At 45.5% G+C, this 18286-nt stretch overlaps 1 protein-coding gene across 1 annotated transcript; it reads left to right on the top strand.

The window, feature by feature from the left end:
- The first annotated feature begins 1985 nt into the window (after nt 1-1985).
- Nucleotides 1986-3482, top strand: LOC136532582 (tyrosine decarboxylase 1-like). The gene has a single exon (XM_066525175.1). It carries the CDS (start codon nt 1986-1988, stop codon nt 3480-3482), a length of 1497 nt encoding a protein of 498 aa, XP_066381272.1.
- The last annotated feature ends 14804 nt before the right edge of the window (nt 3483-18286 follow it).

Raw genomic sequence — 18286 nt, 5'->3', positions numbered from 1 at the left:
TCATACAATATTCTTGTATTTCTATTAATCTTGTCCGGAACTCGAATTTATGATATGTCCTCAAACGAGAGAACCACATGTTTTATGTCCAATAACGGTGCACTTGTATATATAGATTCATACATCGCTACCGGGTCTAAATCTAGCATCACTATAAGAATTGAATCCAACTGAGGAAAATCGCCAATGATGATGTTTCTAGGATTCGCACTTAGAACCTCAATGTTCTCTTAAGCGTTCATACCATATGGACATGGACATGGACATGGACATGGACATGGACTACATAACACTTGTTACTATATAACGGATGCTATGCATTTAGCTACACATTTATGGATCGTATATTTTTTATTTGTCACTCTAAAGCAGTAGATATCATCGAGTACTACAACTTTGATGTTGTCCTTGTCTCCATTAGACATTGTCAACCATCTCAAATAAAAAAGTTGTCAACTACAAAGTTTTAGATCTCATATATTTTTGTTATAAAGTTTGTCTCCATCTAGCTGGTTTGAAAGGAACCGACTATGATCACTACCACAAAAACAATTTTAGAAGATAACCTCCCTGATTAATAGAGGCAGACATATCTAGAGACCGCCTCCGTCAGGCTAGCATCCTAAAACGACCGCCTCTGAAAACGATCAATTAACTGAGGCATCCAAGTCTGTCTCTAAAAAAAATTAATTTTCAGTGTCATGCATCTTTAAGATGCCTGTCCGTGTATAAATAGTTGCATAAGAATTTGGATGAAGAAAAAAAAATTATATCAAAATTGTAGCTCTCAACGCAACCTACAAATTTGTAGTTGATAAATTTTTTATTTTAAAGTGTTTAGAGTCCCAAAATATTGTTTTAAGTTCACAAATTTTGAATTTTAAAATTTTCAAACAACCTTGGATGTTGACAAGGTCTATACCAAAGTTAAAGTTCTCAAAACAATCTATAAATTTATAGTTGAAAAGTTGTTGATTTGAAGTTGTTTAGAGTCCTGATCTACATGTTTCCTATTTATAAGTTTTTGATTTGAAGTCTTTTAGTGTCTCAAATGTTTGTTTTAAATTTACATATTTTGAGATTCAAATTTTTTATTTATTTTTTCAAACAATCTCAGATATACCAAAGTTGTATTGCTTGACAAAATTTTAAACTTTATAGTTGAAACTTTTTTTTTCATTTGAGTTAATTTAGTAGTCAAAAATTCAATACAAGTTTACAAAATGTTGATATAAAATGATAGCATCCTATATATAGTTACAAATGAGTGTGTTGTTTAGTGGTAGAGAGGTGCTATGGCTAAGTAGTAGGTTGGGGGTTTGAATCGTCAAAGAGATGATTTTTTTTTTGGTTTTCTAAAAGCTATTTACAGAATCCTTTGTGTAGCAGTGGATAGTCGGATAGTGATTGTTAGATCTTGTCATAAGTCGTTTACATGATCATGCAATAAGGTGATAATTTTTATGTCCTACGGCCGAAAATTAGCCATGCTCGTACATGTGTAGGTTATATGGAGTGGCATACATTAAACTAGATTGTAGTTGCAAAAGTAGGAGGCACATGCAATTTGAAATAGGCATGTTGCACCTTGGAGATGACCGTTATGGACATTTTCACCAAGCAAGGGTGTTTATTAATAGACTTTAATCATTGGTGGCTTGCATTTGCTTCATGTTTTTTTTGAACATTTCTTTGCTGGTGTCTTGCTATTTGTTAGCTCTTCGACAGATTGGCCTAGACCTGCATGCCTTGTCCACAGGCCAAGAATAAATTTTCTTTGAAAAAAAAAACACATGTTTTTTTGAGAAAATTGAAAAAAAAATACATGCATGTGCAATCGCCCTGTATATATAAACAACCCCAAACTGCATGGTGCAGCCATATTAAAACTCGAGCCCAAACAGGCAGCCCAATAATAGCTTTTGATCTGTACTGCTCGTCCTTCCGTAGCCGTAGGTACAGTAGCTAGAAGAAACTTGGCGGCGATGGGCAGCCTGCCACTGGACGCGTCACTGCGGCCACTGGACCCCGAGGCCTTCGCCGGTGATTCACGCCCCGTCGTGGACTTCCTCGCCGAGTACTACCGCGACGTGGATAAGTACCCTGTCCGGGCGGCCGACCTCGAGCCGGGCAGGCTACGGAAGCTGCTCCCCGAGGCGGCGCCAGAGCACGGCGAGCCGATGGAGAACGTACTGGAGGACGTGCGGCGGGACATCCTGCCGGGGCTGACCCACTGGCAGAGCCCCAGCTTCTTCGCCTACTTCCCCATGAACGCCAGCCCCGCCGGGTTCGCGGGGGAGATGCTTTCGGCCGGCCTCAACGTCGTGCCGTTCGTGTGGGCGGCGTCGCCCGCCGCAGCGGAGCTGGAGAGCGTGGTGGTGGACTGGATGGGTACGCTGCTCGGGCTGCCGCAGCGGCTACTCTTCTCGGGCGGCGGCGGCGGCGTGCTACAGGGGAGCACGTGCGAGGCCGTGGTGTGCACGCTCGCCGCGGCGCGGGACCGCGCGCTGCACAGGCTGGGGCACGAGAGCATCATGAAGCTGGTGGTCTACGCCTCCGACCAGACGCACGTCACCTTCCAGAAGGGCGCGCGGCTCGTGGGCATCCCGCCGTCCAACTTCCGCGTCATCCAGACGACGCCAGCCTCCGGGTACGGCCTGACCGCCGACGCCGTCCGCGCCGCGGTCGACCGCGACGTCGCCCGCGGCCTGGTGCCGTTGTACCTCTGCGCCACGGTGGGCACGACGGGGCTCGGCGCGGTCGACCCCGTGCGCGAGCTCGGAGAGGAGGCGCGGCGACACGGCATGTGGCTGCACGTGGACGCGGCGTACGCCGGCAGTGCGGCCATCTGCCCGGAGTTCCAGGGCTATCTCGATGGCGCCGAGCTCGCCGACTCGGTGAGCATGAACCCGCACAAGTTGTTCCTCACCAACGCGGACTGCTGCTGTCTGTGGGTGGCGAGCCCAGGTGCCGTGACCTCCGCGCTGTCCACCGACCCGGAGTACCTCAAGAACGTCGGCACGGACGCCACCGGGAAGCCGGCCGCCATAGACTACAAGGACTGGCAGATCTCCCTGTCACGCCGGTTCCGCGCCATCAAGCTCTGGGTGGTGCTGCGGCGCTACGGCGCGGTCGGCCTGCGCGCGCACATCCGCCGGCACGTCACCGCAGCCAAGTGGTTCGAGCGGACGGTGGCGGCGGACGAACGCTTCGAGGTTGTGGTGGCGAGGAAGTTCTCGCTGGTATGTTTCCGCCTGCGGGCGAGGTTCGTGGGGGACGACACGGTGGACGAGTTGAACCGGGAGCTCCTCGCGGCGGTGAACGCGAGCGGGCGGGCGTTCATGACGCACTTCGTGGTGGACGGCAAGTTCGTGATCCGCCTCGCGGTCGGCGGTGCCATGACGGAGATGCGACACGTCGCGGACGTGTGGGACCTGCTGCAGGCCAACGCCGACCACGTTTTACGGCGGCATCAACTCTAGTCCTACTAGCTACAGGACGACTCTGCACGTATACGTACAGTCCCGTTCACGCGCACATGTGCATGCTATGTAACTTTCTCTTCTCGCACGCTCAAGGTTTGGTTATTGTTGTGTGTACGTGTGCTTCTGTTTCCCTTCTTCCCCGTCTCCGGTGGTCTTAGAAAAAAGTTTTGGAGAGACAAGCTAGGCAGTGAAACCGGAGAGACAGCGGCGAGGCGAAAGTGGACAGGCCCAGTTGGGACGAGGGCGATCATGGGCATGGCGGGGGGGGGGGGGGGGGGGGGGGGGGGGGCAGAAGGCTGACGCGGGCGCGACGGTGGGCGGAGTATGCTCTCTCAGTCGTTACACGTCCAAAGTGATGATCCTTTGCTGTCGGATACCCACTTAGGAACATTTTGCCAGAAGACACTCTGGTTCGTTGAAATGAGGCCACAGTACACCGCGGCCCGATTACAGCCGGTTGAGGAGAGAGAAAACTTCATTTTGGACATCCGGTGCCCCTGAACCATACTTGGGCCCGCCCCCAACCTGGTCTAGTTGGACCCATAAGAACCTGTCCGTTACCACAGAATGAAGGAGAGGTGGAACCGTGTGGCTGCCATATTGGTCCCGCGAGATGGCGTGGCCTGCTCCCATTGGTTGGAGCGACGTGGCCAGGCGCTCGGTCTTGGATGCCGTCGGTCTGTCGGTCTCGTAGCTTCCCCTTCCCTTCGGCGCATTCAGCAGAGAGAGAGAGAGAGAGCGAGAGAAAGAGAGGGAAAGAGAGAGAGAGAGAGAGAGGAAGAAGCATGCTAGCAACGGCTGTAGGCAAGGCGAGGCGAGAGGGCAAGGTGGTGACAGGCGCTTGCTACTGGCTTTTGTTTTCTTCCCTTTCGTGCAGTCAATAGAGAGAATAGAGGGAGAGCGACAGAGAGAAGGCAAGGCAAGGAGGGAGAGCGGAGGGGCAGGGCGCCGGTGGGAGCTGGGCTCCGAGCGGCTGCGCTTCTTGGTGGAGTCGCAGTGAGGTCGACGGTAGGAGGACGACCTCGGTCTTGTCCATGCGCGGGCGCGAAAAGCAGAGCAGAGGAGGAAGGAGGGGGAGAAGCAGAGCACTATGACGGTGCTCGGCTACGGTGAGGGCGGACTGCGAGCGTCGGGCGGTAGCGATTCTAGCCACGGTGGTCGCAGGCCAAGTCAGAACTCCAGTGCGGCGACTCCGGACGCGGAGAGCTTGGCAGCGATTCAGACCACTTCGACTTCTTCGCGTGCTCGAGCTCGATATGACGCTCTGCGGCGGCAACCATGGCCGGCTTTTATAGCCGCGGTAGGTTGGTTTTACCCTAAAATATCTCCGTCAACCTAACGGCCGGGTCGGGGCGGGTTCTTATGGGTCCAACCAGACCAGGTTGGGGGCGGACCCAAGTGTGGTTCAGGGGCACCGGATGTCCAAAATAAAGTTTTCTCTCTCCTCAACCGGCTATAACTGGGGAGAAATTTTTGTATTTGGCCCTAAAAATAATGCTCCTTTCTTATTTGACATCGAAACTGGAAATCTTTCCTATATGTCCTGAACTCGAGTTTTTCTTTCCTATTTGACACTTCTGTCAGTTTGGGGGGTTAACGGTGTCAAGTCCTATGTGAAAAGTCTGTTTTACCCCTAGAGTTTTTTACTAGTCCTGGCATTCCATGGTTAATATTGCTATCTTTTATGGCATTCCATGGTTAATATTGCTATCTTTTATGAATGTAGCAATATTAACCATGGAATGCCAGGACTAGTAAAAAACTCTAGGGGTAAAACAGACTTTTCACATAGGACTTGACACCGTTAACAACCCAAACTGACGGAAGTGTCAAATAGGAAAGAAAAACTTGAGTTCAGGACATATAGGAAAGATTTTCAGTTTCGATGTCAAATAAGAAAGGAGCATTATTTTTAGGGCCAAATACAAAATTTTCTCATAACTGGGCCGCGGTGTCCTGTGGTCTAATTTCAACGAACCAAAGTGTCTTCTGGCAAAATGCTCTAAAGTGGATGTCCGTCAGCAAAGGACCATCACCTTGGATGTCCAACAAACAATTATCCCAAATAAATATCATGAGAAGTCAAATACTTTCAACTGTGACAAATATATATAAGAAATTATTAATACTTATAGAGTTATGGTATATAATAAGTATCATTAGATTAATTGTTGAATATATTTTTATAATAAACTTATTTGCTAACTTTTTATCAATCTAGTTAAACTTAAAAAATAATCTAAAAGAAATTGAATCGAGGAAGTATATGGATGTCTTAATGTGCGATTGCTACTAAAAATGGTAATGCTCCTGTTTGGTCGTCTGTATATCCGGACTAACCTCGCCTGAGTCACGCCGCTTTGTAATGGACCCTGCCCGCACCGTGCCCCGTATAGTCGTAGCCTCTCTCCCACTCTAGAACGTACCCTGTTGCCCTCATTCTTCACAAAAAAATCACCGCTGCTAGCGTCATGGCAACCCCTCCAGTGCGTCGTAGCCTCCCCTCCCCTCCATGGATCCAGCGGCACCCCTCCTCCACATGCGTCTTCCCTCAAGTCCGGCGGCCTCTGTCACGGTAGGGAGGGGTTGTCGCTAATTTGCCACCGCAAGGCCCCCAGGAGCGTACGAAGCAACTCCTCTTCATGATCTTAGCGTTGAGTTACACACATATTCCCGATATAGGACATACCAAATGACTCAATCGATTGCACACGTAAGTCTCCAACACTTAAGCTAAAACATTAATGACTGTAACATAAAATTAATCAAGAAACTACTACTAACACTATCTTTCTAACTATCTATTGCCCTCAATCTAGGTTATATCTCATTCCACTCTTCTACTCATTAGAAAACACACAGCTCATCTCGGAGAACTTCCAAGGTATACTAACCGTCGCACTCATCAGAGATAGTCTCGGAGGGAGACCTCAACGACCTACAAAACAACTTAACGACAACACCGTGAGTACATTTTGTACTCGCAGGACTTAATTCCAACATATAGATTTTTGGTGGATGCAAAGGGCATTTAGTAGGTATTTGTACATTTGCAGAAAAGCAATGGCGTTCATTAAAAGTATGGCATGCTCATGATCCATTTTAAAGTTTTAACATTAAAGAGATATAGTATCCTAAAGGGTGATCAGCACACATTTGTCCCATTATCATGATGTTCCATCATTACGCTAATATAGGTATAGAAAGTAGGAACAACCGAATGGTTCTGTCCCGAAGGACTTTAGGCTTTCGAACTCTGCAGATGTGTACAACTATACCCACATGGAAAACAGGACTAACCTCCATACACCGGGTCTAGTAGTAAGGGTTGCCTCACGTTCTCCAACCTTTCCCTAATCCAGCCTGAATGTTCGACGAAAGGTTCGGCTAGTGCCCGGTCAATGTCCCAGACATTCCCGACCGACGCCACTCCCTTGCTAGTTTCACGAATAAACCGGTCGCAATTAGTTACTTGGCTTGTTCACCCCATCCACGGCATGTGGTCTGTACGGGTGGTTACTCGGACTCACGTATCCCAATAAACGATCCTTAGCTGCTCCATGAGCTATGTCGTTAGAGGTCCCACACTCACAATGACCTACCCCTCGCACGAGCAAGTCACCAAAGTAGTATCTCAAGATCATAACTTTTAGTGATATTATTCCTTAGCCAGATTAGTGAAGTAAGTCAAGTTGTACCCCTCATTGCTTTTAGTGATTAATTATCCCAATGTAGCATCCTACACGCGTGAGAATGAGTTCCCTTCTCATACTCGACTTCTACCGTTGCTACATAACTAAGCAGTAAGCAATTAAGCGTTTCCATTCCTGTTGTTTAGGTGAAGGGCTTCTAACAGATTAAAGAGTGACTCTAAGCGTAGAGTGAACAAGATTATTATAAAAAACTACATGCGATGCATAACTCATAATGAGACATCATAAGTATCCAAAATAGGGTTTATAGTAGTGGGGTTCCTGCCTGATTGTGTTGTCGTCCTAACTTTTGAAGCTAACGAAGATGACTTGAATAAATACATGATCCTTACTCGAGACGTTCCTGAAAGAATAAGAGAGACATGTTTGAGGAGGTACATCGATGATTGAGATAACGAGAAGGATATGGGTGTATAGGTTAACATTGGGAATTCGGGAAGAGATATCTAACCGTGGCTCCACTATACACTATTTGGTAAAGGATATAGACTAATACGGGTGGCCTCTTGGGTAAGCTTGTTAAACAACCTCACACTCTCTATGTACTATTGGACACTCCATCCTATTTGACGAACACTCTGCTGTGCTGGGTGCCGAGGTGGGCTATTCCTAGGTTCGCACTATTAAGGTTGACGGACGATCCGTGGGGATCATGGGTACTCTGGTAGGTTAAAGTCTTGGCCAATCCTAGGGTTCACTGTCGATATCGGAGGGTCCGATCGGTTGGCGGACACTCCGGTATGAATTGGGTACTCTCGGGTTACTAGATAGCTATTTCTTATAATTCCACGGACACTCCGCCATGAGTGACGGATGCTCTGGTATAGACTGGTTACTCTCAGGTTACTGACTACGAGGCTTTACAACTCAACGGACTCTCTGAAGACTTGTCGGACTCTCCATTGTTCCCACTCCGTATGGGTATGAGTGCTTCTATTGGGTGGTTTACTAAATTAGAAAGTTTTATTGGACGCTCTGCCGCATTTGATGAACACTCCACGAGTTGGGCTACAGAACCTATGGTCTATGTTTTGGGTTAGTTAGATCCTAATTTTGGGTTGTAAGCATCTATGCATGTTCACCAAACTTCTGGGATACTTCTAGGGATATGCTAGGCTAGAGCTAGATGGGTTTTGGGTTATGGCTAACTAGTGCATCTAGTGATTTGGGTCCTATCCCTTCCCATGAACCACTTGAGACTAAGGCTTGAGATTGAGTAAAAAGGGACATAACTCCAAGGTTGATAATCATGAGAGACTAGGATCCTTAATAAGAGGTTGAGCACATCTTGCCTTCCATTCTTGAGGAGAAATACCGTCATCCATGCAAAAATCCATAGAAAGCATGAGCATGACATTGAGAGGGATTTCTTGAGGTTGGTCATGCATAGGGTCTTGATCTTACCTTTGTGATGAATGAGATGTCACTACACTCCATGATCCATACATGCATGAAAGATTGAGATTAGGGTTTGAGAGAGAATCCACACTAAATGAGATGAGAGCCCATGAGCTAACCATGATCATGAGGCGAGGATGAGTTGAGATTGATGAGGTGATGATCTTGGATTGCATGTCTTCACTCCATCTCCTACCTTCATCTCCTATCTCCATTTTCTCTCTCTAGTTCTTCCTTGTTCTTGCTCTTTTAGAGAGAGAGAGGGAGCTGAGAAATGGGAGAATGGGTTGAGTTGGTGCTGCTTCAGCTGAGGTATGGTTCATTGAATTTCATGCATATGACATGTGGGGTCAAGGGTTGAGTTGAGGACAACTCACTCCCCACTCACTCCATGCAGTTTAGACACTAGCGGATGGTCCGATGTTCTGTTGGACGGCCTAGTATTCTCTGTTGGTTGAGAGATGGGTTCAATCACTTGGGACTTGGCATTGGGCCAATTAACCTTATTCTAACGGTCAACAACCTGATCTCCAATGATCTAAACCATCATGTTGCACCTTTTAGATCATGAGTCGCCTCACTAGGTAGAAGGCAACATATTTGTGGTTTTCGGTTGAATCCAAAAGCTTATAGGGCTCATCCAAGAGCTACGTCGGTGATCGAAATTGAGAGCCTAGGTTGTAGCGAATTTGGGTTGTCACAACCCTCCCCTCCTTAGGAAAAGCTCACCCTCGAACTTTCCTAAGGTTCCATTGGGGAGTTACACTTGGATAGACTCTGAGGTTTCTTCCTACAAACAGAGGCTTGCTTCCATTTCCTTAGCGATTACTTCCTCTCGAGGGTCACCAAAAAGGGAGAAGCTCTTCCTTTATCTTCCATTAGATGATCCGATAGCTCGTTGAATGTTCCGGTGATCTTTATAACTTTCATGTGACTTAATCATTGTGCTCACAGACCTAGCAGATACTCCACCAAAATTGACAGACACTCTGTCAGTTCATGGTCATAAAAGTGTTGACAGTAGAGCGGTTAGGGTTTCCTTCTCATTTTTCCATTCTTTCCCCAACCAAGCCGCCGCATTTACTCAGGCCATCGCCTCCACTGCCTTCCATCGATCCTCGTGGCTTCAAGCTTCTTGAGATGGGAAGGTGAGTATTCCTCTTTCCTCGGCCACTTATCCCTTCCCTTTTCCTTAGGAGTTAGGCTAGGGTTTGCTCGATCTAGAGGTGGGATTGCTTCTGTTGAATTCCAGCTTGGTGCAGAGGTAGGGCATGCTTGATTTGCCTGTTGGGTAACCTTCGATTGCTTAGAGCTGCTTAGGGTAGTAGATCTAGAAAGTGTAATGTCTTGTGGTTGCTCAAATCATGCCGAGTCGAAGGTTGACGGACTCTCTGTCGGCCCTAGCGGAATACTCCACCAAAACCTAGGGAGGCTTAGAAATGTCCTGAATATGTCATGCTCCTTCTATGTTGACTTTGATAGGTGGTCCATGACTACCGCGGACTCTTCGCCAATCTTAGCTTGTAGCTTAAGCTCATTTCTACATATTGTCGAGAAATTGACGGGCTCTCCGTCACCGGTGTCAGAGGCTCTGGTATGCTCTAGTTTGTCTTAGGTCCAATGTTTATAATTCAGCAGATAGTCTGATACCCTTGCGGATGCTCTGCCATTCTCTGGGTAGTTGCAAGTCCAGTTCTAGTTGACATTTTTGTCTCCAAACTTTATATGGATCCACAAGGAACATTAGGTGACACTGCATTACTATATTTATTAACTTGATCCATAGTGCTAGTAGATACAATCACATCCTTTATTTTCCTTAGAACTTGTTTAGTCCGATCGTGGTCTTACTTCTTGTTTACACTCATAGATCTGGTTTAGGTCATCGCCCATCAGGTGGGGCTCCCGCCAAGAAGATACCATGCACTGAGGACCAAGGTAGCCGTAGGCCTCTCGCGAGTGGGTGGTGCCACCTAAGAAGAGGAAGACACCACATGCTAGGAGATCCAAGAGGGCCACTTCGCCCGGTATCATTGACGATAATGAATGGGCCATGCTTGAACGGGAAGAGGAGGAACAACCCCTCAGACATGGCAAAGGTCCGGCGAATAGGTCCGAGAGGGAGGACTCCCTGTTCGATGAATTTGAAATGGATTACAGCGAGGATGAATATGAGGAAGAAAGGGTTTGTCTGATTCACTTGGAAACTCGTCCCAAGATGGATTATTCTTGGGAGAACACCAAGAAGTACCAGGAGGCTTGCCAAGAGAAGCACTACCAACGGGACAATGACACCCTATCTGCCTACTTCCACTTAGGTCCAATATCGACTCTTCTAGGGTGAGTTTGTCAGTAGGCCGATGCAAGAGAGCTAGTGGATCAATTGGGCTTATTTGGATGGTTTTCCACGCATCAAGGACTTGGTCCAAAAGTTTCAAGCCATGGGTCTTCGCAAGGTGATGGAATTCAGTCACAATTGGAATGAGTTCGCTATTCAATAGTTCTACGCCACTCTTGAGGTTAACATGGAGGATGAACTTCTAACTTGGATGACTGGCAAGAAAATGTTCACTGCTTCATTCCATGAATTTGCTACTCTTATTGGTCTTGACTATGAAGAGATGAAGACATGAAAGTCTATGGAGGATTTTCCGCCGATGCAAGAACATGAGACCTATATCTTCTAATCAAATGAAAAACATAATCATGGGAGTAGCAAGGACTTCAGAAGGTATCCTTCCCTGATCTTCAGCATGCTGAGACATACCATCATGCCCAAGGTTGGAAATTCTGATGTTGTTCGCATTCCCTATTATGAGGCGATTCAAGCTATCATGTCTAGTGACAAGCTAAACTTTATTGAGTGGATGGATGCTAGGATGGTGGAGGGCAGGCTTGACATAAGAGGTGCCCTAGTCTTCCAGTCGTACATCATGGCACTGATCCATCATAAAACTAGCTTCTTGGGGGTTGATGGCGTGGTGCATAGGCATTTCTGCCTATTTAAGAACAAGAAAGAGGCCTTGGAACAAGAGGACTCACCTCCGCCCTAGGTTCCACCACCGCCTATTGCAACTACAGTTGAAGAGGGTGCTAGTGTGTGGACGCCACTAGAGGATTACTTTGTCCCATACTTTGAGTGCCTTAACCGTTAGTTCTAGGAGTCGATTACTCCACTCTACCAGGGGTTGGATGCGAGGTTTGCCAAGCATGAGCAATTCCTTAAGGACAGCTTTGTTGATCCAATGACTACCATGGTCAATAGTTTGGCTAATCAGGTGGGGAGGATGGCTACCAAAGAAGAGATGGGTCAGCTCCGCTCTAAAATTACTTCGTAGGTCTAGGCTACCGGGCAGCTCAAGCAATCCTTTGACACTCTATACCACCACGTGTACCGCTACTGCCCGAAGCCATTGAATGGCAATGTGATTGGTACACTCCTTTCTTCCTTTCACTTACTTGTATTTCTAGTTGCAACATTTTTATCTGCTTATAAGACTGTTCTCATTTCTGCTGATCATGTAGAGCCTGTCCCACTCTAGATGCGTCCTTTTCTTTCAGCCACTCAGGGAGTTGTTATTCCTCCTACAGGTTCTTCAGGTAGTCTCGTACTTCTATGGTTACACCTTTTGATACCCTTATTTCTGGCTACCATGGTCCTTGACACTGCTCATGTCATGTCTTCATGTAGGTGGACAACCATAATGGTATCTCGAGGAGCCTTCCATCCATCGCCGTACTTGTAGATGCCATCGCTCTAGTAGCCCAGTCGTACTCCACCCGACCAGTGATTGTCTTCATACCTTGCCGTCGTCATGCTCCAAAGTTGGTTTCGCTCTGGTCCATCATGGGAGCATTTATCAGATACTTTGAACTTTGATTTGCTTCACTACCTAGTTGTGTTGGGCGTACTTAGATTGTGATGCACTTGACACTATGATTTGTGCTGTGGGTCATCCATCGAGGTGACGAATTTGATATCCGATTTGAATTTCTTTAGTTGGACACCTAGACTGGTTTAATATCCCATCCTCCTATTGATGCTCGATGATGGTTGCTCTAGTTGGGATTCTTGTATATATGATTATATGTATATGGGAGATAAGGCCTAAATACAGAGAAGATTCTACCAAAACTTCCATCGATCTGGTAATGGTGAGTGAAGGGAACCCGATTGGAAGCTTCAGAGGTTCTAGATAAGGACATGGGGATTATTCTAACATTCTCTACACTTTCCATATGGCACGCTCGGTCTAGAAGGGCGCTTCACCGCAACCTAGTATTCCTAACTTGGGAGAACTATAACTATCCTTCCCAATCCTATACTGAATATTAAATGAGTCCTATATATTTTTAAACAAAATCCTTTGGACCTTTTCCATACATCATAGGGTTTTAAGGGAACAGGGACTAGATTCAACTAGAGGAGAGAGTTCAAATAACTTAGGGTTTACCTAAAGCCTAAAGCAAGATCTTTAAGTCAAAGTCTTAAGTGCATATCAGGTGGGTTGAACAATGCCTTGTATGAGTATTGTAGGTGTAAGTCAATCAACTGCTCTGATACCCCCACCCATCCACGACATGTGGTATGTACGGGTGGTTACTTAGACTCACGTATCCCAATAAACGGTCCTTAGCTACTCCATGAGCTATGTCGTTTGAGATCCCACACTCACAACGACCTACCCCTCGCATGAGCAAGTCACCAAAGTAGTATCTCAAGATTATAGCTTTTAGTGATATTATTCCTTAGCCAGATTAGTGAAATAAGTCAAGTTGTACCCTCATTGCTTTTAGTGATTAATTATCCCAATGTAGCATCCTACATGCGCGAGAATGAGTTCCCTTCTCATACTCGACTTGAACCGTTTCTAGATAGCTAAGCAGTAAGCAATTAAGCGTTTCCATTCCCGTTATTTAGGTGAAGGGCTTCTAACATATTAAAGAGTGACTCTAAGCGTAGAGTGAACAAGATTATTATACAAAACTACATGCGATGCATAACTCATAATGAGACATCATAAGTATCCAAAATAGGGTTTATAGTAGTGGGGTGCCTGCCTGATTGTGTTGTCGTCCTAACTTTCGAAGCTGACGATGACAACTTGAATAAATACATGATCCTTACTTGAGACATTCCTGAAAGAATAAGAGAGATACGTCTGAGGAGGTACATCGATGATTGAGATAACGAGAAGGATATGGGTGTATAGGTTAACATTGGGAACTCGGGAAGATATATCTAACCATGGCTCCACTATGCACTATTTGGCAAAGGATATAGACTAATACGGGTGGCCTCTTGTATAAGCTTGTTAAACAACCTCACACTCTCTATGTACTATCAAACACTCAATCCTATTCGACGGACACTCCGCCGTGCTAGGTGTCGAGGTGGGCTATTCCTAGGTTGGCTTTATTAAGGTTGACAGACGATCCATGGGGATCACAGGTACTCTGGCAGGTTCAAGTCTTGGCTAATCCTAGGGTTCACTGTCAATATTGGAGGGTCCAATCGGTTGGCAAACACTCTGGTACGAACTGGGTACTCTCGGGTTACTAGATAGCTATTTCTTATAATTCCACGAATGCTCCGCCATGAGTGATGGACGCTCCAGTATAGACTGGTTACTCTCGGGTTACTGACTACGAGGCTTCACAACTCAACGGACTCTCTAAAGACTTGTCGGACTCTCCGTTGTTCCCACTCTGTATGGGTATGAGTGCTTCTATTGGGTGGTTTACTAAATTAGAAAGATTTATCGAACACTCCGCCGCATTTGATGAACACTCCACGAGTTGGGCTACAGAACCTATGGTCTATGTTTTGGGTTACTTAGATCCTAATTTGGGGTTGTAAGCATCTATGCATGTGCACCAAACTTCAGGGATACTTCTAGGGATATGCTAGGCTAGAGCTAGATGGGTTTTGGGTTATGGCTAACTAGTGCATCTAGTGATTTGAGTACTATCCCTTCCCATGAACCACTTGAGACTAAGGCTTGAGATTGAGTAAAAAGGGACATAACTCCAAGGTTGATAATCATGAGAGACTAGGATCCTTAATAAGAGGTTGAGCACATCTTTCCTTCCATTCTTGAGGAGAAATACCATCATCCATGCAAAAATCCATAGAAAGCATTGAAGGGACCATGACGCCTAAGAGGGGGTGAATTAGGCAACATAAAATTCTAACTCTAAACTATGGCCTCTTTTTCTAAACTTAGCAAAACATATGCAAAAGATAAACTATCTAAATGTGCAACTACGGTTTTGCTAGTGTGTTGCTATCTCTACCGCAAAAGGAGTAATTCAAACAATGTAAATGCGGAAGCTAAAGAGCAAGGTAGAGATATGCAAACTCCCATCGATGACTCCAGTATTTTTACCGAGGTATCGAGAAGCGCGCAAGCTTCCCCCTAGTCCTCGTTGGAGCCCCTCACAAGGAATTCCTCGCAAGGGCCAAGCTCTCGGTCGGGTAACTTCGTGGATAGCCTCGGGCCTTCCCCATGCGCAAGTGGGTCTCCGATGTGCCTTCCAGCAAGCCTCTCCTGGATGCTCCCCGCCATCTTCACTATCAAGCTTCCGGCCGAAACACCGTGGGTCTTGTTCCCTCTGGTACACGGTGGCGGCCACACCGCAAATACGGTTGGTGTGATCTCGCAAGACTAAAAGCCCCTCCAATGTACAACAATGGTGCTCACAAGCATCGAGTGGTAAGAGGTATGCAAACCTCACTAAACACTAGGCCTAAACCTAGAGCAAGCGCATAAGCGGTGGTCTAATCAACCTAAGTACTTCGCAAAGCACCTACGCTAATCACCTAATGAATCACTAAGCACTATGCAAGTGGAGATCACTAAAATAGTGTATCAACACCCTTGGTACGTTTCCTCAGCTCCACACAACTCAAATGGCCGGTTGGGGGTCTATTTATAAGTCCCATTGAGAAAGTAGCCATTGGGGATGAAATCCCGCTTTTCTACTAATGATCGGACTCTGACCAGCGTCCGGTCAGCACTGACCGGACACGTCCAATCACGAAAACAGCTCTCTGAAACTTTACTGATGTTGACCAAACTCTGGCACTCAGCGTCCTATGCAGCGTTTGGTGCAACGTCCTGTGCATCAGAGCGTCCGGTGTAGCGTCCTGTGCAGCATCTGGTGCAGCATCCGGTCACTGCTGTTGACTCTGCTATTGCCGAGCCTCTTGATCGGAGCATCTGGTGCAGCGTCTGGTGCAGCATCCGGTGCATCGGAGCGTCCTGTGCAGCGTCCTGTCACCTCTGTGAGCTCATTTCTTCGCGATCTTGTGTCCGGCTTGGTTCCTATCTTCGTGCTTGGACTTTGCTTGATATCTTGGGTCTTCTCTTATGCTTCTAAGGTCTTGCTTATGGTGTTAATCATCGGATCATCATGTCGCCTTCATCCAAGTCATGTCTTGCATCCTATTGAACTATGAAATAATCACTTGCAAATTCATTAGTCCAATTTGGTTGTGTTGGTCGTCAAACACCAAAATCCAAAGTAAATGAGCCTAGGGTCCATTTTCCTTACAATCTCCCCCTTTTTGGTGATTGATGACAACATGACCAAAGCAAGCAAATAATAGAATTTTGAAATTTAAAAACTACCTACTTGCTAGGATGCAATGCAAGGGGCAAGATTATATGATGCTGAAAGATACTTCTTGTAAAACTAAGGAATATCACATAAAAACTTATCTTGCCCTTGCAAATATCCCCATGTGGCATTATCGATTTAAGCCTTGCTTTCTATAAATTCTCCCCATTCCATAGGCAATCCATAATCCACTCTCCTCCCTTTCTCGGACCATTGCCACTTGTAGACCATTATAGTCTAGCTTTTGGTCCTACAAATTAATACTTTCTTTTGGTCCTAAAAATTCTCCTCCTTTGGAATCAAACACCGAAAAGGAAGACATTAGTAGCACAAGGGAGGGTCAAACTTTATGATCCTTTGTGTGTAGAGTGGAATAGGTCACAAAATTTGACTCTCACATTATATAGAATAAGCTCCCCCTAAATATATGCATACATATGGTAGAAGGCAAAGCATATGCATAATTGGCAAAATATTGCTCAAGGGAATTTAATCTATATAATGCAGGGAGAAAGCATATAAATATCAAAATGAAATCAACATGATGATATTGGTTTAGAAATACCACATGTGGAACCTAATTTGATTTCTACCACTTGCAATAGGTGGTGGATACTTGAAGTATGATGCTTAACTCCGGGGACTCCATTTTCCTTGCAATGAGACTACTACACATATGATAAGCTTGAAAAGGTGTTAGTCTCAAGGCATCCAACTTGTAGAGTAACCTCCCCCTAAATTTGTGCACACAAGTGTGGAATACTTGTAAGAATCATGCACATTGATTTTAGAATCAAAATACCACTTGAAAGATGACATCACATGAATATGAGAGTCATTTTCAAAGATGATATTCGGGAGAGATTATCTACAATTTGGACAATGGCACATATTAGATGAACAATTGTAAGACAAGCTATGTGCCGTGCTCCTAAACAATTTTAAACCATGTAGGTTTGCTCCAAGGGTTAAGGATGAAATAGCAAGCCTACCATAAGATATACCTAGTATATGCATGACAAAAGATATAAGCATGCAAATGCAAACCTAGGCATGAAAAACAACTAGATGCTTAAGGATACCAATTTGTAAGAAATACTACTTAAAGGAAGTACCAATTGAGAGTAATGACATCTAGTTACCTAACATGGGAAGGGGAATATGGGTCCATAGTATTCACTAACCCACTTGGCAATGATTTTGTCCATCATGATGCACCCCATGAAATGCACCCATACTTTGCCAAGTCTCCAAATTCCCCAAAGTCCATTGGATTTCTCACTTCCCTTTCGGGATCCAAACCTTCTTGGTGCTCCTCATGTTGGAAATGATCTCCTTTGGCACCCAAAAGCGTTTGACCCCATTGTTGGCTTGCTTGTTCACCTTGATGGCCACCACCTTATCATTTTTCTTCTTCTTCAAGAGATAAGGTGTGGAGGCCTTCTTGTCCACCTTATTGGTGTAGGTGTTGGAGAGCTTGCTTGTTTGCTTCTTCTCTTTCTTCTTTGCTCCTCCCCCATTCTTCACCTTGCACTCATAGGACTTGTGACCTTCCTTGTGGCACACGTAACAAACCATGGTTTGTCCTTCATCAAGCGTCTTCACTCCCTTTACGGTGTTATGTTGATAAAGTTGGGTTTGCTTTGCCTTGCCTTTCACTTGAGTCAAGTCCTTGGTGAGGCGAGCTACTTCTTGCTTGAGTTGCTCATTCTCCTTTGCAACCTCTTGTGTGCATGTATCTACAATAACTTTCTCAACACAAACTTGGTTACACAAAGGTGAGTCTAAACATAAATCATTACAAGAAGTAGAGGCATCCTTTTTAGACATGTTAAATGTAACACCTCTGGTGTTTTGACCTAGCACTAAAACTTGACATGTCATCATATGCATTGCAAAGCATTCATAAAGTAGAAAATTTTGAATGCATTCACTAAATAAGCTTTATTTCATAAGTTGTTATTTTATGTGTGATATGATTCAAACTCTAAATAAAGATCATGACCACAAGGGTCAAATTTCATGTGATCATGTGAGGCCATGTGTCATTTGACTCAAATAACCCTA

The sequence above is a fragment of the Miscanthus floridulus genome, unplaced genomic scaffold (genome assembly GCF_019320115.1).
Source record: "Miscanthus floridulus cultivar M001 unplaced genomic scaffold, ASM1932011v1 fs_661_3_4, whole genome shotgun sequence".
Classification (NCBI taxonomy): domain Eukaryota; kingdom Viridiplantae; phylum Streptophyta; class Magnoliopsida; order Poales; family Poaceae; genus Miscanthus; species Miscanthus floridulus.
The sequence above is the reverse complement of the archived record's forward strand: the minus strand, read 5'-3'. Positions and strand labels throughout refer to the sequence as shown.

What these genes read in the sequence shown, in the direction of transcription:
- LOC136532582 (XM_066525175.1), top strand. Translation starts at nt 1,986, where the DNA reads ATGGGCAGCCTGCCACTGGACGCGTCACTGCGGCCACTGGACCCCGAG.